At 39.2% G+C, this 23,732-nt stretch overlaps 1 protein-coding gene across 38 annotated transcripts in view; it reads right to left on the bottom strand.

The window, feature by feature from the left end:
- The window catches only part of prom1a (prominin 1a), a 73,489-nt gene extending 49,763 nt beyond the window's left edge, over positions 1-23,726 (bottom strand). For all 38 annotated transcript variants that reach the window (XR_004658362.1, XR_004658364.1, XR_004658372.1 and 35 more), the window contains exon 1: positions 23,219-23,726. Coding sequence is in view for 26 of the 38 variants with exons in the window: in XM_034884476.1 (XP_034740367.1) it covers positions 23,219-23,447 (229 nt within the window). In the remaining 12 variants the exon portion in view is untranslated. The remainder of the gene's footprint in view (positions 1-23,218) is intronic.
- Positions 23,727-23,732: the final 6 nt, after the last annotated feature.

Genomic DNA, 23,732 nt, shown 5'->3' with positions numbered 1-23,732 from the left:
GGCTTTGGGCTTCAGGTCAGCTTTAAATCTTAAATATTTAATCAAGACCTAACCTTACCTGAAATTCTACTAAGGTCTAGTGGCCAGAAGCAACCGAAGCATAACCCCATCTGCAGTATGTTTTTTATGAAACATACTCATCATTGCAAATTAAGTTTACATTAACCAAATTGATAGGAGACACTGCTGCCAACCCAGAACTACTAGTGGAGCAACCCAGAATGAGAAAGGAAAGACTGCTACAAAAGCCAGTCAGAGTATACAGTATGTGTGATTATTGGTGTGAGTGAATAAATTAATGAATACCAGATGTTTGTCTAAAATTACCAAAGAAACAGCAAAGAATTAACAGGTTTAACTCAACTGAACTGATATAACTGCTAAAGTCTGAAAAATTAATTAATGAACTTGTCATTGCTGTAATCATAAGGAATAAAAGAAGCAGTGGAGGATGGAGGAATATAAGAGCGAGGAATGAGAAAAAAAAGACAGAGTGATAAAAGAGTAGAAAAAGACGAGAGGTGAAAAGGAGAAAAGCAGCAAGGAAAGAAGGCTTGAATCCAACCTCCGTTTCTTGTGAGAGGCGTCTAATCCCTCTCCATGAACGAAAAGCTCACTTGCTGCTAGTTTCCACCCACGTTAACTCTCTCCTCACCACCCTGTCATTTTTAAGGCCCATTAGATGTATTTGTCAGGATGCTGTGGCCTTTAACTGCTCTAAACTTTGTCATGTTGACACTATCTTTGTTTCTGAGGTCTCCATTGATTCTCCGCTAATTGTAAACTGCTCTCTCAGCAAAATGCATACACAGTTTTGAAAATGTTAATGTATGTATAAGTGTGTGTGGATTACTGTAAATGTAAATGCGCAGCAGAGGCCTTCTCCAGTAGCCTCTCAGCTCTGAACCAAATCGAGGTAGAGGTTTTACAGCAGATTTAATGGGGCTTTGCAGGGAGCTCAAGATAAAGCAGAACCTGGCAAGATTAATTTTTCATCAGTTTCACTAGAAGGGAGTCGCCCGCCCAGAGGAATCCAGAAGTTCTCTGTCTTAGTTTGGTTGCTTGGTTTCAGAAAAGTCAAGCAATAAACTATTTTGATGGCCATGAACAGCGGGGTTTCCCAGTGTACTGAATGCCTGCACCAGAACTTCATTCTCAACAAGGTGGCTGTATTAACTGCAGTCAGTTTCCTTTTTTGGTTCAATTGAATATTTGGCTTTGTAGCATCATTTTAAAGTTCATGTCCATGTAACCTTATCTTAGCATTTGCGTGGATTGGTCTGCACTCTTTCCCTTAATTAACTGTCTGTGGGAGTCAAAAATATAGCTGAATATGAGCAGACCAGACTATACTTTGCCCCTAATTGATTGTTTTATGCTTGGCTTTCCAGCTGTCTGCCACATAACATTATTTTATTTTTTTTAGAAAAGATATGTATTTTCTTCCCTTTAGTTGGTTCAAAATATGCAAACACAGTGCTCACACAGAAAAGAGGAGTGACACCTGCATTAAGCCAACAGCATTGATTTGAGTTTGCCAGTTAAAATTGATTCAAAGCAATATATTTGTATTTATTTAGGCAGCGTCTGCCTGGAAGTAGACGTTGGGGGCTTAAATCACTGATAAACGACACTTGCAATAATATAGCTTCCGTGAGGTCAAGTAGGATAGTGTTTCTGATGTTATTTTTAATTCTTTTACATTATTTAATGGAATTCTTTTGCAGCTCAGCAGTCAGATTTTTTTCTTTTCATGACAGTAGTTTTTACAGAGTGGGATGGGAACAGGGATCTGTCTGTTATTAGAGTCTACTTGAGCAATAGGACATCCTGTGGTTGTTATTGAAGCAGAGCTGTTGAGATGACTGACCTTTGTAAAAGCTGTGCTGAGGCTCAAACTGCATAAACTATTCAGGAATATCATGTAACAGACTGTCTATGAAAAGCCAATAACATTGTCCCAGTGGGAGATTAAAACTGTCACACCAAACAGGTCCAATTGACAATGAAGCTGCCTGGAGGGGGGTGAGACAAGTGAGAAGCGTTAAAGGGCACACAACACACTTTCCCACTACAGTACTGAAAAGAATACACATATTGTCAAGAAGCTAGGTTTTAATCATTCACTTCCCTGCCAGTCATTATAAGGACAAACACATACTGTGTCTCTTCTACTTCACATCAACAGTGTTGTGTGACCTTTCACTATTCTCACTATTCTTATCTGTAATGTCGAAAACCTTAACTGGTGAGGCTGCAATCACGTGAAGTCAATTTGAAATTCAAATGGTATCTTCATCTTGATAAATCATCAGTGCTGCTATTTTTAAAGACATCACAATGAAATATATGTACTGTGAAGATATAGTAGTATTTTGTTTTGGAAGAAATCTTGTAAACATTTCATACAATGGTCATTACAAATTAAATCCACCTCGCAAGCTGTGTGGACCATTAATTTGCCCATGATGATTATGAACTGATACTGGATCATAAGTCAAAACTAAGCAGTTTAAATATGGTTTAAATTTACATCAAATTAACACACATTGAGGAAGTGTAAAAGAATACACCACAAATTTAACATGGCATTTCTATGAAATTGAAGGACTTACTATGGGCAGTTTGGAAAAAATGGGAGTGGAGCTGTGACTTATAGACGAGCAGTGCGGCAGGAACTGCTCAGAAAAATTCCAATCATCTTGCTCCAAAAGCCACCAGCCGATTCAACAAAACTCTTACCCATACTAAGCCCCGACAGTTGTCTGTGACAACAGCCGTTGCTAAAAGGCTTATTATGAAAATAAATAAATAAATAAGTAAGTAAGTAAGCCTGGCCATGAGATACACTTTCACACCACAAAACTTCATTCAGCCCCACTCTGCTTGTAAGGCGTATGGTGCAACAAAGCAAACAGGCAGTTGGGGATTTTTCCTGAACAGAGGAACGCTGTTGCCAACTACGAGGATTCTCCCTCACAAAGTTATCTGAGGACACACGCACAAACGAAAGAGAGCTTTATGTTAAGAATTAAATTCAGCAGGACTTGTAACACTAATGCAGACAGGGAACTCTGCTTGGCCTTTCTGTTGCTTGTGTGAGTTAAACCTGTATTTTTGCTGATGCCTTTTTTACACTACTGTGTAATAATGCATTACATTTTCATATAAAATAATTTGATTTAAAGGTGCTATAATCAAAACTGTTATAGTAACAATAGAACAAATGACCAACTGTATGTGATGTTAATTGAAGTAATTGCTACAGTCCGTTTTAGCATAATTGAGCTCATTGTTTTGGCTTTACAGCCTACAACTTTCCTGTTTTAGTTCAGCCTCACTGCAGACAGACATTTACTTAGGAACATTTAACAGCTAAGGAGACAAATATTTTCCTCTGGAGTTGGTGGAGAGCAAAACAGAGCTGAAAGAGAGTGAATATGAATTTATATGCACAGTATCAGGTGGACAGAACAACAACCTTATATTCATGCTGCTCTGTATCTGCTAGTTGTGTGTAGGCTAACAAGTTCACTATAGGAACTTAAATGTTGTGGATACAGCTTTTTCTGCGTCCCAAAGTCACCAAAATATTAGTCTACATCCACGACGTTCCACTTCTCGGATTGCTCCGGTGCCGCAGGAAATTTTCTTGATACCACTCTTTTCTTTTTCTTTTGTGATTGGTTTAAATAAATGCCAATAAACCAGAGCACGTTTTTCAACCATCGCGGAATGCATCATGGACTAGCCATAGACCCTCCTCCGCAGCGCTGTGGAGGAAGGTCTGGCAATGTTAACTTCAGGTTAAAATGTTTTTTTGTTGCCCGATACGTCACCATTGTGTGGTGTGCCTATAGCAAATATTAGTTTTTATACTGAACACAAAGGTCAGGCAGGTTTTTTTTTCTTTTTTAGAAACAAAAGAAGCAATACTGCTGCGTTTGGAACAGAATAGTTACCAGGCAGAACAAGGAAAGTTAAACAAAAAAAGGTCACCAGCAAAGGATACTCAAAGTCAAATTAGACTTATCCAGCAAAATACCACCTCACTGTTTGGCAGGTTAAACAGTGTAGGTGTAGTCAAAAAGAAGATTTCCACTGTAATTGCATATGTCATGCCAATATGTTTTGCTTTTGAGTCGTTTTGGTACCCAGGATACCTTTTGACACCTTCTATCAAGGCCTCCGGCTCTGATCAGACACCAGGCTTTTCTCAAGGTGATGCTATAAATGTCTAGTAACAGAAGGAGCTAAAAGCATGCAGGGAACATTTCTCAATCCTTGTTGCTATGCAACAAAAAAAGTTTTCAGTATTTTTAGATAATAGCTTTGACTTTTTTGTGTTTACTAGATAATTTGTTACTAGAAAGAGTGAAACAAATGATGGCGAACAAGAAAGATAAATAAAAGATAATTACGCAACAAAAGTCATTAGCCTGCTTCATATTCACTATACACATCTACATACAGTATATAGCTTGATACAAACTGCGCTACAAGGGGCACTCTACTGTATTTACCCAAGAAGGTTGTTCACAAAGACTACCACTCACTGTGCCAGGTTGTAAATTGTGCTTTGTTTAGACTGACAATATAACCCCTTCATGACTAAATGTAACTGTGGTCTTAGAAACATCTAGTGTAGTACATTTCACGTGGGGCACATGTTAAGTGATCATACATTATAGCTGGATCTCTCTTACTTTTCCCAAAATTCATTACATCTAAAACACAGTCTGGGCAGCACATGTACTTGGAAAATATCTGATGACAGCTGTTATATTACAATATGCAACTTGTGTGATTGTAACCTAGTTCGAATAAATTACATGCACAATGATTTCCACTTCCTGTTTCTCCTGTTTTCACACACCAAGGTCCTGAGTAGGGATGTAAGGATTACCGGTGTTATGGTAAACCATGATAATAATGCTGACGAAAACAATGTTGACAATAACAATTCCCGTTTTTCATTTAAAATATCATTATTATCACGCCATGTTTCAACATTATTATCAACATGGTTTCCAGGAAACCATGTTTAATCCTTCCCAGTTTCATCAGAGTCTCGTGAAGTTTGCTGCCGGGCGCACTGCGTAGCCTACAACGTGTGTTTCTTGAAGTTGGACACATGGCGGAAGGAGGAGTTTACAGCGCTCAAGAGGTTTATCAGCCCTCTAAGAGGACTAAGTCTGAAGCATGGGCATATTTTGGTTATTATAAGAATGCCGAAGAACGGTTGATTGAAGATAGTTATCCTGTCTGCTGAACGTGCAGGAAAAAAGTTGCTGCTAAAGGCATTGAACACACTTTTAAAAATATCGGAATAAAACCATGATCATTTTGGTCACCATAACCATGAGGTTAAATCTTCATACCGTTACATCCCTAGTCCTGAGACATCACCACCAGGTTGCGAGATAAATCTGAGAGGTAGTGACATTAACAGGATATTAAAAAACATAGTTCTCCCACACAAATTTCTTTTATCTTTTTTGAAAAGTGACTAACCTTTCCGTTTTCATTGTAAAAATACTGAACAACCAGAGAAGGATAATCACTCTTTGATATCAACATGCTTAATTTGAATGTGACAAAATCCCAACTCTTTGAGAAGTACAGGTGTAGATGATTGTAAAAAATGTATGTTCACCCGTAGATGTAATGGGTCTTAGATAACCTACTGACTGGCTTATAGTTTGGATCAATATGATGCAAACAATCTAAGATATTGAAATCAATTGCTACAATACCTACTGCTACCTCATAACAACAAACTAATGCTGTTGTACCCCTGACATTCAAATTATATTATCTTGATAGTACTAAAAATGTGGTTAAAACTAAATCGCATTAGATCCTGTTTTGGTAAATGTCTTCCAGTGAATGTTGACATGTTAGTGACTCGACATTTAACTTAAATGCTTTTGATAAAGAAGAACAGCCGTGTGTGTGTGTGTGTGTGTGTGTGTGTTTGTGTCCGTGTCCCCTGACAGAGTGTATCAGAGCTTACTTCCCATGAGCTTGGTGTAAAAACACCTCCGCACAAGGTAAACACTCTGTTACCATAGAATCTGTATCTATGGAGAAAGAATTAGGCTTAACTTTACAAAACTAACAGACACACACAAGAGGACACACACACACACACACAAACACACAAACACACAAACACACACACACACACACACACACTTACAAAACTACACGGTGCAAAATTATTTAATTTAAAACTGTTAATCTTTTACCTTGATCACTTGGTAACAATATTCCCACCAATTACATTTGCAGGATTAAAGTGAGAGGTTGAATGTGCCTCCTTTTTGGTATCCATGATGGTATAAATAATACAAAAGGTATTACTTGGTCTTAATCTGCCATGAGAAAGTTATCCTTCACATTTCAGTTAAAAAGGAATATCCCTGTGGTTTCAATCTTGGCACTTTGCAAGATATTTATGTTAAAGCGTGAAATGCTTTTTCCATCCGTGTACATACAGTAAATGTATATGCTTGGGTGTATGAGGAGCACTTTGTAAACAGTTGAAGCTACATATACAGCTGAGGTCCTACACTCCACTTAACTCTGTTTCACACAGAAGCCAGATGAGCACATGAGTAAGACACGCACATAGAAAACAAACTTAACATCCATGTATATCCCCTGCACACATGCACCAATACATCCATAATGTTGTACTGTAAATACAATCCAGTGTTCACATTTAGTATGTTAATAAACATGACAGCCTGCCCTCAAGTGGAAATCACATTGATGTAAAAATGCATGACAGAAAAAGGTAAAAATGCATGACAGAGGTAGAAGCAAACACACTTAATGCGCACCACAGATAAAAATAAATCTGGGCAACATGGCAACAGACACTAATAAATAACGTTATATTGCACAGGGACCTCAATCTTAAATCTTTTTATATTGCCAATCTTCAAGAAATGGCAATATAAACCTGTGTACTGGGGCTCTGTATGATAAACATAAAGTAGACTGATGTGCTTGCAGAGAAGCATACAGTATAGTCTTCTGTGTGTCACACTGTGTATTTCTCAGCAGTCACTAAGATGATTAGTATTCTGCAGATGGTTGTTCATTACAGAACTGTTAACAACCCAGTCTTTCAATTCAAAAATTAAAATTAAAAAGGGATCCTCTGATTTTCTTGCGTATTTATCTACATTGATATTTTTATAATTTCAATCCATTTTTATTGGTCATGTATTCGGTTTCAGGCTTCAGGTTACTCTGTTCTCATTTAATTGGACCGGACAATTTGTTAGTTATATCTTGACAATATTGAGACCAACATCATCCAGGTTTATCAGGTAAATGTTCATATGGCATTAGGGCTGCACGATTATGGCCAAAATGATAATCACGATTATTTTGATCAATTTTGAGATCACAATTATTTTTTATTTTAACCAAAACAAAAATTCTTGTCACATAGGCTATTTATAACTGCCGTCACATCCATATTGTGTTACATTCCTCTTATGTAAATGAAATAGCCTAGCAAAAAAATGTATCTCTGAGAAAGCTCCTTCCCTTGTTTTCAACTATAACTGTTTAAAAGAGCTAGGGAGAGAGAGTGTGATGGACGTATGCTACTAACAGAGGGAGTGCTGACTCATTATGACTCATTATCATGAGCACAGGTCGAATGGCGGGGCAGCGGGGTTACACACGTGGTGTGTATGAAATGTCTGTATCGTCACTCCGCTGCTTTTTTATGAACTAAGATATTCTGGCCATGGGTCACATCTCTCACCCAGGTCCAGCAGGCTCTGTCTCACACGCTATTACTCTACCAAGTAAAGTTAGTTGCATTCAATAACTTTTTCTGTGTTGCAGAGTTACAAGCGGAAACACTGGTACAAATACAAGTTTGCCTCTAATGCTTAACAATATACAGCTGTGTTAATAACAAAACTGTGAACAAATGTCAGAGGTGTGGACCGGCGTTGTTGCAGCTGCCACCGCTGCCACTGCTGCCACCGCTGTCTCTCTCCATGTTCTTGGGGAGTCGTGTGTGAGTGAATGGGGGCGGGGCTGCGCAGAGAGTAGGAGGAGAGATCCAAACAGACACGGCTTTACAGAAGAAATGGTTCATGTAAAGCAAAATTAAACCATATCGATTCAAACAGCATTGTTCTGTTTGTGTAGAGGCAGCGGATGCGAGGACATTAGGTGCACCGGTGCAACCTAGGAAAAATGTTACTCGCACCATAGAGCCCTGTGAGCCAACAGACACTAACTAGCACCCTAGACCCCTACGCTACTCTCTCCTCTGTAATTGTCTACATATAGAAACTAAGCTGCTTAATGCAAGGAACAACTGTGATTGGCACATGATCAGACAGGGGTTTACGGAGCCGTAGATTGGCTTTGCAAAAAAACTCGGAGAGTGTGAATTAAATTTGGGACAGGGGAGTTGGGGGTGTGTGTGGTAATGTGGCCCCTTTGGACTTAGCCTCCAGTACATTACATTTAGTGTCAACAAGCAGCAACGGTAAAACACACGAAAGTCAAAACTCAACATTAAAATGTATTAGTTTTGTCAATGAACATAACGAACATATAGAAATAAAGACTAAAGAAACTTTCTGACGTCTACCTCCCTTCTGTGCGAAATGTGAAATTCTTTCCTGTAGACAAACTGCAAAACGCTTAGTTTTTTAATCTAATAATGCAGAAATGATTTAGGCTACGGACTTAACAGTCCATCTGTTGGAACATCAAAATAGTCCTTCACAACGTTCAGCATTAAATGTTTTATTGGGGTTTAACTTTTAAAACTCTGATTTAGTCTAATTTTCAGGACAAATGCTTGTAATTTGGCATCATTATGAGTTTTTCAGACGTCTGACTTCCTGTCCGTCCTAAATTTGTTATTCTATGGACTGCATTTAAATTACCTAATGCTAATTACATTAGCATCTCAGTATGATTCGAAGTGTTTGTCGGACTGCCAAACCATCTGGAAAACCCCTGAAAACCCCCCTGAAAGCCCCTCGCTCCACACATTTAGGATGTTGAGATTGGGAGGGGCTGCGTTTGACAATTTTTCTAACTTTTAAGATACCCAAAATCTCCCAATCACAGCGTTTTTGCCAGCTGTGTGCAGGTGATAGAGTTAAAGTTAAAGGATTTGGACTACTTCCATTGCTATTGGTGTGTAAATATGAGTGAAAGGCCACACTAATGCATTTGAGGTGTTTTCACCCGTATCCCCATTTTATGACTGATTGCGTCAAAAATACAGAAACAAACAAAAGCCAAAGAGCTCTTAAAGACTGATCAGGCTAGTAGCTACTGCGCATATGCAACTCCCAACGAAGATGGAATAAAAGTGTGATGCCTTACTTTGTAGCTAAAACACAGAGCTCAACACACATGCTGGAAAGAAGAGCTGCAGCAATGTGCAGTACAACAAAAATATAGTGTTTTTTAAAAATGAAACATGTAAACCTATTCTGATATAACCTCTAAATAATTTTCAACTGAAATTGAGCATAATATGAGCACTTTAACATTTCTGGCTTTAAATGTGGTTGGAAGATACATTGCATAAACATGTAAAAGACCTTTTACGTTATTAAAATACCCCAGTATGAGCCACATGGACTGGATAGTTGGACTGGGTTCTTTAGAAACTCAGAAACAAATTCATTGTAGTTTGACGTTGTACTTCCTGAATGAACAAGATAAACCTATGCAGACATATTGCCGAGCAGTTTGATGAGTTCACATTATTTTAATGTGTACTACTGTATGTCTAGTAAGAGTTAACGTTGAACTGTTATGCATGTCCGTATTTTCTGTCATATCTATAATGTCATAATGTCAGATTTTCGTGTTAAACGTGGCAATAGCTTCAAATAATGAGGTAAACGTATTTCAGAGAAATCCCCGCAAGCTAAAACGTTATGATTTCCCACTGTTCTGAACGCTCTAGTTTCAACAGTTTTTTCTACAATCAGATCGGTGTCACGTAACACAGAGTCAGCCTTCTCAGGCCTACTATAATGGGTATACTGCTCCAGGTAGGCAGTACTGGAGTGTATTTTTTTTAAGCTATTGTCAACATTGACGCATTTTGCTGCTTTATAGACTGGCTTTTTGGGAGGGGGGCTTGAACATTTAAGTGTGTAAACATGTTCTAGTACAAACACAAAATACAAATATGAACCGGAAAATGCTACATAGATCAGATCACCTAGATCACCTTTAAAAGAAGTAAGAAATCCAGTAAATCAACATTATCTGTTTGCTCAGCCATTCACTAAATCTTCTTGGAGTCTAACTATTGCATCCTGATCTTCTTGCTTCAAGTTTTCTACTCTAACCTTTGGGCTAACAAGTTATTTTAGAGTCCAGAGACAAAAGGCCAAGCAGTCTGGTCAGCACGTTGACTGATGGACAGACAGTCAAGAGGATTGGCTCTGCAGTCCTGCCAAGGTAAAACTTCCCAGATTACTGTCAGATAATTGAGACTGAAGCCAGGCTGCAAAGGTGACAATGAGAGACAGGAACTGTGACCTGCAGACCACTCCGAGGAGACAATCTGACTATCTGCCTACAGTTAACAAAAGGAGAAATTCTATTGTCTGGTGCAAAACTTCCTTAGGAGAAGCTTATTTTAGCCGTGTAGCAGATGTTATTACCTAGAAAGCCTTTCTGTTTTTTTCTTACACTCTTATTCTCTCTCCCTCCTGGAAAACAACAATTAACAGTAGGTCATGATCACTAAATTAATAAACTGCACATTGATTACTGGTGCACCTAGTTTTAGGTTTTGATCCCATTAAAGCAAATGAGGACATCGGTAAGAGGACAGAAACGTATCTTAACAGCAGTACCAGTATTGATAAACTCCAATAAACTAAACACTACTACTCATCCTTATACATGTGATAAAATCAACCAGGGCTGGTTGGAAATATCACCTTAAGATCAATGCTACTTTTCTGATCAAGCACACTTTAGCTATTACGGGCCCAAAATGTGACCCAACCATGTTCCTGTGACACATCCTATTCAGGGGAACTATCTCTGCACCGCTGAGTAAAGGCTACAAGCATCTTGTGAAGAGGTGTGATGGGCGGCATCAAGGCTAAACTGCACGTTGAAAGAGGAAGGACGTTTAGAGTAGTTATATCCCGGGTTGGCAGGTTGACCCCTAACCGCCGCACATCTGCAATTACAACTCTGCATGTCTCCAGAGTCGTAGCGGGCACCACTGCACTCACCAATGAAGCGGAACAAGGGGACAGAGAATGCATGACTTGCCATCCATTCAGCAGGACTGAGCCACTCGCTTCGCCTTGCCCTCGCCTCTCCTGCTTGGCTAACCAGGCCTGACCCAAATATGATGTCCCCGAATGAGACAAGGCTTTAGCAGCACCCGGGGAAGTGGCAGCTCCAACACACGTCCTCTCTTTCTTTTCCCTTTCCATTTTTCTGTCTTGCTTCTTTAAATAAGCTGATCTCTTCACAGCCTTTCTTGCTTCAGTGATCTTTTAATTTCCATCTCTACCTGTGCCTTCACTTGGTGTGGCATTGGCACATTTGTCACCCGCTCTGTCAGATAGCTGGGAGCTTAAGCTAATGGTGGCATTATAATATTACCTTGAAATGTATAAAACTTTGAACAATCTCAATGCCATAGCTCTTAACTCCACTTACTTATACTGCTGATATGCCAGCCCCTGGTGGAGCAAGCTGTCTAAATCAGATGCATCACTTTTCACTCCATTATAGTACTCAGATTGGTGTTAGGGTGTTGATTTGGGTACCGGAGAGGCAATGAAATACAGGGGTGTCCAGTTAGTAGCAATAGATTTATAATTTTGAAGGCTTATGAGATGTAACACTACACTGCTGTTTATGCTATTAGTTATTAGTATATTGGTATTAGTAGCATAATGCCAGCCATCATTTTAGTTTTTGTTGTGAAAACCGTGAAGTAATTTTACATAACAAAGTAGAAATATAGAGTTAATGTTACAAGTTCTTTGCGTGGGCACCCCCACCTCGTCGGAGCAGTGCATTGTTTCAATAATGAGTGGGTTCTTGAACGCAGCCTGGAAGGTTCTGGGGTTTTGCTGAAGGATTCAAATCTTGATACAAGCACTCTTGTGACAGACATTTGACCTCTGACTCTTTTCATTGTCTCTTATACATAAACAAACGTTTTATAATCTCCATAAACAATAAAAGTGTCATACATGGTGATACATGAACATGGAGACATGAAAGCTTTATGGACTGTAATGGCTCAATAAAACTACAACAAATTTAACAAAGCCGTAATTTAGGATGAGTCTTCATTTAACTGCCCATTTAAATGTCACATAAACTGACATCTCCTGGATCTTTTACTTGGTGTATTCAAGTTTTTTGCTAGTTGAAGGTGAGGGAAACCTTTCCTCTTTGAAGCTGAAGTGGTGTTGAGCTCCTGGTTGTTGGCGGAGGGTAAACTGCCTGTCCACCATCTTAACTTTAAAAAAAGCTTTTTTGATGTTCAGCTGCTACCTTTCTCTAGCTGTCTACTCCATTAAATCAATTCATTTAAGCACATGCACGTGTCATTTCAATTTAGTAACATCATGCCCATTTTAGCAAATGATAATGTTTCATCTGTCCTTCAGGTGGTCTTAGAATTGTTTGTTTTGTATTACTTAAAATATGTGTTTGTGGATTTGCCGCATATTTAAATGACTATATGGAAAACGGAAGCGGTTAATTTACAACTGGCCACCACGTCTGGCTGGCTGAGCCTTCAGAAAGACTAATCCCAGATTTGTGGATCCATTTCAGGAGTAACAACATGTAGCTAAAGGCTATTTTGATATATTTTCACAGGCCTGGAGCTGCAGGCAAGGAATTAAAGTGCTGTACAATGTTTCTTTTTGTGTTCTGATTATGCAGCGTGATCTTTTCTCACAAAGCTGGGGCAGCCGCAGCTTACATGTAATAGAAGCCAGTATGTGATGTGAGAACCTGCGAGATTGTTTCTTTAACCTGCAAGAAAATCTCTTGGGTGGAAATAAAAAGCATGTTTCTCTCCTCTAACAACTAAAAGCCAACTGCAAAACAGTGTAACATTAATTATATAGCAAAATAATAAAGAAAATGAATATAATAAAATAAAGATTATGTTCCTCCACCACAAAAAGTTGTATGTGGGGTGGTGGCAGTAGCTCAGTCCATAGGGAGTTGGGTTGGGAACCGGAGGGTCACTGGTTCAAATCCCCGTATGGACCATGGATTGGACCATGGAGCGTGGATTGGTGGCTGGAGAGATGCCAGTTCACCTCCTGGGCACTGCCAGGTGCCCTTGAGCAAGGCACCGTACCCCCCGACCGCTCAGGGCGCTGGTTCAGCTGGCAGCCCACTCACTCTGACATCTCTCCATGTATAGTGCATGTATAGGTCCTGAGCATGTGTGTGTATTTCAGGCCTGTGTGTGAGTACTAACAAAAAAAAAAAAGTGTGTACACAGAGTGTAGTGCAGTAATTTCCCCATTGGGGACTAATAAACAAATTATCTTATCTTATCTTATCTTATGTGACAAAATCACATATTAAATGCCAGTTTTTGATACATTAATGCAAAAGGCACATGAACAGTAAAGAATATGATGATGCAAATGATCATAATTTTCTTTTTCTAGTAATCTGCCTTTTTTAATTAATTTATCAAGTGTTTGGACTATATGAAGTCAGAAAAAAATTGAAAAATAATCCTTTACATGTTTCTCACAACAGCCAGAATGTCACTCTCAAATATGTGAAAATGCACAATGATATAAAACCATACAACATTGTATAGCCTCATATTTGCGATGTTGGGATTTTTAGCAGTTTAACCTGATAACTTTTTAACAATTAATGAATTATCAAAAAAGATGTTGATAATAATTTCTGCTGATGGACAAATTGACTTAGTGGGGCTTTAGGAATCTACTTCAGAAATATACAGATAAGAGGAAAAAGAGAGACTGTAGCAAAATAACTAAAACAACTGGAGTTTCTGGTGAGTTTCATTACGGAAGCCATTGTTTAGTTTATTAGTTTATAATATTGTGGACAGTCCCCCTTAATTTACTTAACAGTAAAAGGAGCAGCTTTAGCCTCCACGTCTAATTTCCAGCTGTAGTCCCCTACCAGTTGAAGAATGGTTAACAAATTAAAATGGCATTACGTCTATAATGACAGCAGTCCAAAGCAAAAAGGATCAATACATACAAACAAGTGGCACACAAACAAGCATGCACTAACAAGCAAGCACAGATGATGGCAAAAACATATAATGCAGTAAAGACAATACAAAGGAGACAAGAGAAAGGAGAATAGTCGCAGAGGCCAGATTGAAAGCACGCAAGACATAATATGGAGACAAGCAGCAGAGATGGAACGACAGCAACAATGATTGTTACATCAAACACACATCGCATCTGACAGATTGTGGATAGTTATAGTTATCGGACAGCCATGTTTTAAGGTGTGTTGAAAAGGTGGAATATGTATGGATATCTTTAATAGAAGTGGGCAGTGAATTCCAGTTTTGTATTGCCGTAACAGAAAATGATAATTGACCAAATGTGCTTTTCCTGAATGGAATTAGAAAGTCACCCTGTGTGGTGCATCTGGGGATGTGACTGCTGTTGTTACGTTGGATTATGAAAGACTTCACCAAGAAAAGGAAAAAAAGAAAAGTTAGACATGCAAACACTTTTATCTTTTCAGTATCAGAATTGCCTGCACCATGTAATCCTATTGAGTAATCCATTTAACGTTTAGTGGCTGGCACACCAATTCCATGAGATCATCCTGATGCCAAATGCAGAGACATTATTTTTGAATCTTTAACTAGACCCTGTCAGAGGCCAGCAGTGTATGATTCAATAGTAGTGGTGGGCTCCACCAACAGTGTGAATATGTGGAACTGTTTGAATTGCTTCGGAGCCTGGAGTTCAGCCAGCATTTCTTGGATAACGAAATATTTTTTTCTTTTCTTTTTTTAACCTCCAGATGATAAAACACCTGTAAAATATGGGCAAAAAGATATTAAGACATTCCAGTAATGTCCAAAATGTCTGTCATTTCTTAACGTAGTCACTGGTGATAGCAGTGTTAATTGCCTCTGGTAATCAGCTGACATTATGTTGTAGGCCAAGAAGGCTAGTCCGGTTAGTGTCCTGCAGCGTCCCAGTACCAAGGCCCATCACTGTCAGTGCAATGACATGACTGCATCTGACAACACACAAACATTGCAGAGGAACCGTATACATCAGTTCTGTCGTCCAGATGATACTACAGTATGACTTGGTTGGGCATGGGAGCTTACAAAGATGATCAGTTTTTATGCATGTCATTTGTTTATACAGTACATTTACGATTTGTGAAAGAGCACAATAATGTCTGTTTGGTTTGATGGTCAGATAATTAAATGGCATCATATTAATTGGCCTGGAGGACTTCAATGAATCCTCTCTCTATTACATTTGATCTTGTTTAGTAACAGATGGAAGCTGAGAAAAGTTTAAAATATTGAGGACATGGACATCCAAACATGTTTGTGTTTTTGGCCTTAGGGCAGCTATTCTGTCCTACAGAATAATGGAGAAACAGCAACATGATCCCATTGTCTCTGGGTGTCCGCATTTGTCGACATTCAATTGGCCAAAAAGAACCACTGTTTGAGATATGATAAAAGGTTCTAAGAAAATAAATCTGATAATTAATGTGAATATTTCGTATGTGTGTCAGCTAATATTGGCCACATTTTAGCCTGCCTGTAGACAAAAACATGAATATGAAATATGGATTGTCAATGTTTTAATATTAAAATGCGAGACTGTCCTCCCAAGAGGATAACAGAATCATTAATTTTAGCAAGCTGCTTGTTGGAGCTGTAATAATTCCACATTAAGCTGTACAATTGTCTCAGAAATAATTGCAAATAACAACATTTTCTTTTTCAGTCAAATAAAAAAAAAAATATTTATTACTTTTTCAAACAAAAGGTTTTGAATGAATTACGGGATACATCTTTTGGTTTTATCACTGTCATGTGACCCAGATAATGAAATAACACTGTACACTGCCTATGAAGTAAACTATACCTCTTTATTATCTTACTTTTTTTTTATTTTTTTTTTATTTTTTCCAAACAAACATAAAATTGATAGTCATACCCCTTGGGACCTTAGCTAATGTTAACAATTAATTGCGGTTAAACAAAGAAATGCTGATTACAGATCAAACAATCCTGCATTCCCCATAGACGACAACAGCGTAAACAACAGTTGAATTGTAACATCGCTCCAAATTTTGGATACACCGTTTTTAATGAATAACTATGCCACCAACAATACACTCCAAAACCCTGATCTCCGATTTGTCTTCCTGCTATGTACTAAATCAGATCCTGATAGATGGGCTTCGGCTCCAGGCATAGACCAGACCAGCATAGTTGAGGAAAAGAATTGCACTACATCAAGAGAGAAACAGGAAAATGCCAAACAGTTGTTGTGTAGTGGGTTAACTGAGACATTTACACTGATATATGAGGCTCAAAAGATAGGAGAATATTCTCAGTCACTGTGGTAAATGATGCTGGGGATAGTTACTACCGATGGATAGCAAACGTTAGCCTAAATGGGAGGCTGCTAACAGTTATAGCAGCCTCAGACTGTCCTATCCACTAAATCTCAGCCTATACATCAAACAGTTGGTAATTAATACCAGGTTGATTAATTACAACACTCAGCCTAACAATTGTGATTTAATCAGATATGTATTTCTACATAAACAGTATGCGGCCACCGTGTTGGGTCATTCATCCACTGATATAGGGGAAGACTGAGGGGACATAACAACGATCAACTTTCAATTTATTAAGCTATCGTAAACACCAAATTCCATTGCAAATTAACTACCATATATCCCCAAACACAGAGAAAAATATTAGTCCCCTGCAAATCGGCATCTCTGATATATTGGGTCGTATTGGCTGCGTTGGCGATTATAAATAAACGTTTTCACAGAGCCTTGACATCATATGCCAGGGTAATTTCAGTAAATTAAAGTAAAATACAGACTCTGCTTATCTAGTGGGAATGCAATGCACAAAACACAGATGGATAGAACCAAGTTACAATTATGTGCCAACATTGCTGTGCTGACTTTTGCAAATGTTTTTATTTCAAGATTACAAACAATTACCAATATGCTGAGACATGAGAATGTGTCACAGGACCTGCTGGGCTGAAATTTTAAAGGGAGCTGTAGTTAGATTTTGTTGGTTGTTAACATATTAATTGTTATTTATCTTCATTAAGGTCTCAACTTAAAGCAAGTTCTAAAGTGCAGCAGTAAAACCTTAGTTATGAACAGTAAACCTTAGGAACATATTTCATTGTTTCATGCTTAATTTTGAGTTCAGGATTCCGGCTCACTGTTCCCACTATCCCACCATGATAACTTCTAAAATTCGTCCTTAAAGGTGTACAAACACTTTTTGTCCCCTTGTGTCCCCCCCCAAGAGGGCTCTGGTATGTCTGAACGCACCATTAGAGTCTACTTTAACTGCCAAAGCCGTCTCTGACAAGCTGTCTGCAAACTGCTGTCTGCCCAGCAAAATCCAAGTGGCCCTGTATTCACATTTCAAATTGGCCTGACCCTTTAACCTCATGCACCGTAAGCATCTGAGCCCGCACTGCAACAAGAACATCCTACTCAGCAAGACATGCACACATAGTCGCGGGTTGGTATGCTAAAGTCGGTTGGTACTTTGATTTGGTATGAGATGTTAAAAACATGCATCTGATATACTTTTTAGCTTGTCACCCTTGCAATAATGGTATGTACCCCACTTTGTCAATATATTTTCTTGCAGTACTGAATAATTAGGTTATTGGTAATGACTAAAATAGAAAAAAAAACAAGCACCAGTTAATCATTTTAGCACACACGGTTCTCAAGACATTGGTATTTTCTTTTTTTGACATTATAAATGGAGAAATGATTCAGATCTGCCAAACATTTTGATTGCAAATGTAAGCCCTTTTGGGGGCTCATCACAGCATCTGATGGTAATCTACACAGATGTGCCCGCAGCTGAAGAAATCTCTAATTAGGAAAATGTTTGCAACTGGCTGAAAAAGTGAGTCATGCCTTAATTTCCATCTTTTCTTCTGACACTGTATACAAACTCCAAACTTAAAGATTTGACCGTCATACACAGAGATGTTAAAGTGCAGGGTCAGCAACACACTGGCACTCGGTATGTTGCTTAAGGACACTTCAGCAGAGCAGATGCTCGCTGTCATTGGGCCCGAGCCCCGGCCTTCCAGTTGAAGGACACCCTCTTTAATCACTTTACCACCGTGCTGTAGTGTATCAGCGCCTGCAGCATTAAACAGTCATCCACATGTGCTATGGTTGACCTCTGGGCTCATCCAATTCATTATCTAACACAGACATTTTATTATGGCTTTTTGGTGCAGTCAAAATAAGCCCTGGAGAGTTTATGGCCATAACTGCGTTCAAGGTTATAACAACACAACCAAACTAAAGTGAAACCCTGACAATCTTCCCCTCATCTACATGAAAGTACTCCTTTTTTGGCTCCATAATGAAAGTCTAACCAACTAATGCAATGCTAGTAAAATCGTTTTTTTGTTGGATAAATTAAAGAAGACCAGATTCTACAAATAGATTACATTTTTGACGCAGTATTTCTTCACAATCAGTTATTTTAAAATTTCCACTTCAGCTGCAAAATGCTAAAAGGCCCTGTGTGCAGTCTAATCCACTAACTGTGATTTGCCATGCTTATAATTTGGTTCTTGTTTAGTTTAGGGCGAGCTGATGTTAATAGGCTTTCAGAATATATTAGATAAATTATGATATGTTCTAATTTGCAAAACTTCAGTATCTGAGTGTAAACAATAATTAGTGAAATTGTTGTGGATTCTTTATTACACCTGAGTTTTATATCCGATGAGCCATGCCGGGGTTTACTTGGAGGTCACGGACAGTTAAGCTCATTTTTTTTAGCGAGTAGTGTGAAAGAGCGAAAATCCACGTAAGGAGGTTGGTCCAGGGGGGGGGGGATGGATAAAACACAGGACTTTCACCCATGAGACCGGGGATCATGCCCCACGTGTTTCGTTTCCTAAACGCAACCGTCGCGTAGACATACACGCAGATAGCTCAAAATGCTTAAAGATAACACGCCACTTGGTGTGTATGCGAAGTCATTAAGTCATGTTGTAGAAAGAGAGACAAAAACATTTGAGGTCAAAGTATAAGGACTGATATTAAACTAAATATACTGATTTGTGATTTGATTATGATTATGATTTTATGATTTATCAGCATTTTACCTTAAAGACGCTCTTTCATTTTCCATATTTCTTCTTTAGAACATGAAAGACTTCAAACCCAAATATCTGCTACTTTATAATTCCAGTAAATCCCCGATGCACATCACGAAAAACGTAAGTCTCTGCTTTGTCCTTGGTTAGAAATCTTTTGAAGTGTTCCTCTTTACTTTCTTTCATGTTTGTTTCTTTCACTGAACACCAAAGTCCCTTTATGTCTCTGTGCTGTGGACTCCCTGTTTGATGACTGTTAAATAACAAACATGGTCCGAGGTTGTATAACCTGAGCTATTTCATCTATTTTATCTCACATCACACTGGTGCAGTGAGACATATTTTAACCAGCGAGATTAACCAAAACACACCGGCCATGATAGCTGCTGATTGGTTTCCCTGGCAACTGTTGCTGCTCTTGAATTAATGCCAGACTTTCACCAGACGTCTGTTATCTGTAGGTGTGGTTTCTCGAGGAGGGGACATACAGTCACCAATAAGGAAACATTTCCAGCAGGGATCTGCTGCTGCAGGAAGGTGGCTGGCATCAGCCACACAGCCATGCTCACCCACAGACGTGGACTGATACTATTCAAACTGCAGAAGGAGCTTACTGCACCTCTATTCTCAAGTGATGGCTGACTTATACCAAGATTAATTAAAAGACTTGAAAAATGAAAGTTTAAATTTAAATGTGTTGTTCTTATTAATAAGTTTAGGGAGAGTAGTGGACGAAGAATTTAAATTCCTTGTGGTGACTGATGTGGGTCCACCTACAGTCAAGTTCTACAAAAACCTACAAACACCGAACAAAAAAACATTAAGAATGTTTCTATTTTTTATTTTTGATCAGTCTTTAAAAATAATATCCCCCTCGCAGAGAGAACTACATAAATAATACTATAATCAGACCGGCTGTCTACTTCCTTGTATTTTCAACTGTCATCCACACAAAATCCTGTTCCTCTGAATCCTCCTGGTGCTCCTAATGCCATAAGGTAAACAACCAATCAGAGCTGAGAGGGCTGTAAGTTATATATTTAATGTCTTAAAACAGTTTATGAGCTGTACATCAGCCAGTGTATTGGCATGTAAGAGTTGTGTGTTGGTGATAGTGTGATGGAGGGAGGGAGGTGAGGCTTCCACTGCGGCGAAAACAGCAAAAGAGAATATGTCACTGTTCATTTTCTACGTGTGGGTGTCGGGGATAGGCATTTGTTGCTTTTTGCTAATAACACCTCCTACGGACTGGGAGCCAGCTAGACGCAGAGAATGAACGTGTCAGTCGACTGCATAAAACATTCATGAGATTATAAAGATGTTCCACAATGTAAAATATCACAGTGATTGTGAAGAAGTGATGTTGGGGTGTCGCTAATTACACAGCAAAATAGTTGTTTCTATGGTTACACCTATCAGGCCGGTATTGACCACAGTTGTGTAACAATATTTTCCTTTCAGCTTGTTTTGAGATTTAGAGATATTGTAGGCAGCTGATTAGGGCTGCAACTAACGATTATTTTCATTGTCAATCTGTCGATTATTTTCACGATTAATCGATAAGTTGTTTGGTCAATAAAATGGCAGGAAATTGTGAAAAATGTTGATCAGTGTTTTTCTAAATCCCAAGATGACATCCTCAAATACGTGTTTGGTCCACAACTCAAAGATAGAAACTAGAAAAAAAAATCCACAGACAAGAAACTGGAATCAGAGATTGTTTTATTTTTTATTAAAAAGAAATTGCTCAAACCGATTAATCAATCATCAAAAAAGTACAGAACAGTGAGCTTTATGGGATTATGTTTGTGGTGCTTATTTTTTTGTTTTCTACCATATTAAGTGGTCTTTATCCGAATATTGAGTTTGCTCAAATGTCATTAATCTGTAGCTTAGTTTATTCTTCTTTGTCACTTAAAACCTTTATTACAAACAGTAGAGCGACGAAAGGCAGCGAGGAAGAGAGAGATGCAACAAAAGTCCCCGGCCTCTTAGATCAGGGAAGCTGTTGTTCATGTTCAGCCTCTTAACCCCCTAAACCCCACTGGAACCCTGAATGAAGCCCATTTTTACCCTAAAAATAGTAGTTGAGAAAGTAATACCAAGTCAAGCTTCATTTAAAAATATTTTTTTAGCTTTTTAAAGTAAGTGGACCTTGAGTTGGTATCACTTGTCAAAGGAAACATATCCGCAACTAAATTCAGGTTTTGAGTTCACATGTCCACAGATCCAAAGCTCAGACAATTAGGATAGTAAGCCGACTTTGAGTTTTTTGTCAAAAAACAAGAAAAAAAAAAAAGAGGATCTGTTGTGAGACTAGTGTATTGATGTCATACATTTCAAAAGAGATGTTGCTATTGAATCAAAATGCAATTTTGATAAACTGTCTTTGAAGAACAACTTACTACAAGAGGAAAAAATAGTTTTTGTCCTTTTTCCATGAGGATTCAATGATTAAGTCCTTAAATGTCTGTTGGAGGAAGGCTAATGCTGTAGTTTACCACAGGCTGAAGTAAAGAGACACCTACATCCACCCAGCATTACACAGAGCTCCAATCTGACATCTGCACCACCTCCAGTCACAAACCACTGGAGTGGAAACTATTCGCAGATTCTTTTCTTTACTTATCTCATAGATTTTGATGTAATTTCAAGTTATGTTTGCCAACAAACGGCACAACAGAGGGTCTTCCTGCAACATGTTATAGAAATGGCAAGCTCTGCAAACCAGCCTGTATTCATCAAACCAGACCTGACAGATCACTGGATTTACCCTGCTAAATAGCCATGCATGCACTGCTGCTTAATAAGCAGATGGCCTTTTGCTTACGCCATCTAGATTCTGATGAACCTAAAATTAAAAATGAATTCCCTGGGGCTTTCTAATCAAAAGAATGACAAAACTGCAATCATGCAAAAGTGTTTGTCTGCTGAAGTATTGTGTTCAAACCATCAATTTCTACATGATGTCTATTCCCTGAAATGCATCAAGTAGCGGGTGCACCAATGAATGAATTCCCTCCATGTCCATAGGATTAGGCCACAAGCCCCCGAGTGCTAGTGACAAACTGGGAGCTAAAAGGCCAACAACATATGGCGCAGGGGTTTATGGGATTACCCAATTAGCAAGGTGACTCAGAAAGCTGCTAATCTGCAAAATGTTCCGACAGGGTATGGACACAGACTGTGACGCATGGACGGGAGCGCATCTTTTGAGCATCCACCACCCAATTAAACACACACACCTCATGGGTGTATGGTTAAGCATTCAGCTCTAATTGTATTAGCCTAAATGTAGAGCCAAGCGCGCTGAGGCTTTCTGGGTGTCTGGGGCTCAAACCAACACTCACTCATTCAATCAGCACTCACTCACTCACTCACTCACTCAGGCAAAAAAACGGTGTGTAAACCAGCCACTAAACACGTGAGGCTGTCAGCATGAGCTTCATTCATTATAATTATCCTGACATTTTCCCAACACAAAGTGCACCGCAGGCGGAAACACCACCTATCAAGTGCGCTGTCAGCTCTGCGCGCAAATCAAAAACGCGCGCGGCATGGATGGACGTGACGCATAAATGGGCTACTAATCCCCGAATGGACACCTTTTTACGCAACGAGACAGAAGACAAGCCGGGTATCATCCGTTAAAACAAGCACCGTTGATTCACAAACATTCATGAGAACTAATTTCTTTGACCAATTCAATGTTTCCAAAAGTGACATTCCCAAACGCATTCTCCTGGAAAATCGTTTTTGCTGTTAGTCCCTGTCAACTCCCCCAGGGCTTTCATTCAGCGGACGCTTACCTTGTGGGAAAGGGTTCGGTTGCACGACATGCAGAAAAACGTGCACCATATGGAACAAGATCCCTATGGGTCCCGGTTCGTAATGGGCCAGAGTCTCGTAAACTCCCGCAGGCACATAACCGAAATCCAACTTTCCCGGGGGTGGGAGTCTCCGCGGCTCCGTCTCTTGTTGGAGTTCGCCGGACGCCAAAAACACCCACAGCAGCAGGAGGATCCCGGTCTTCCACATCGTGCTAAAATCAAACCGAGACTGGTCTTTAAACTGGGGTTAGATGCCCAAAGAGGGCTGTAAGCTGGAAGATGACTGCCTGGATTCTTATCTTTCTATCAAAGGGGAAGGGGTGAGAGTAAAAAGTGTCCAGATGGATGGACCGGAGCTTTTTAAGTCCTGTTCCCCGCGGAGTGACTCATTCTGAGCATCGTTCCGCGCGGTCTCAGGCTCCTAAAGGACGCAAACCGGGCAATCTTCGCTCCCGTCTCCGGTTTTCGATGCGTTCAGTCCCACCGAGATGAG

The sequence above is a fragment of the Etheostoma cragini genome, chromosome 10, assembly GCF_013103735.1.
Source record: "Etheostoma cragini isolate CJK2018 chromosome 10, CSU_Ecrag_1.0, whole genome shotgun sequence".
NCBI classification, from domain to species: domain Eukaryota; kingdom Metazoa; phylum Chordata; class Actinopteri; order Perciformes; family Percidae; genus Etheostoma; species Etheostoma cragini.
Note: the sequence above shows the minus strand (reverse complement) of the source record. Positions and strands in the feature narration are given on the sequence as shown.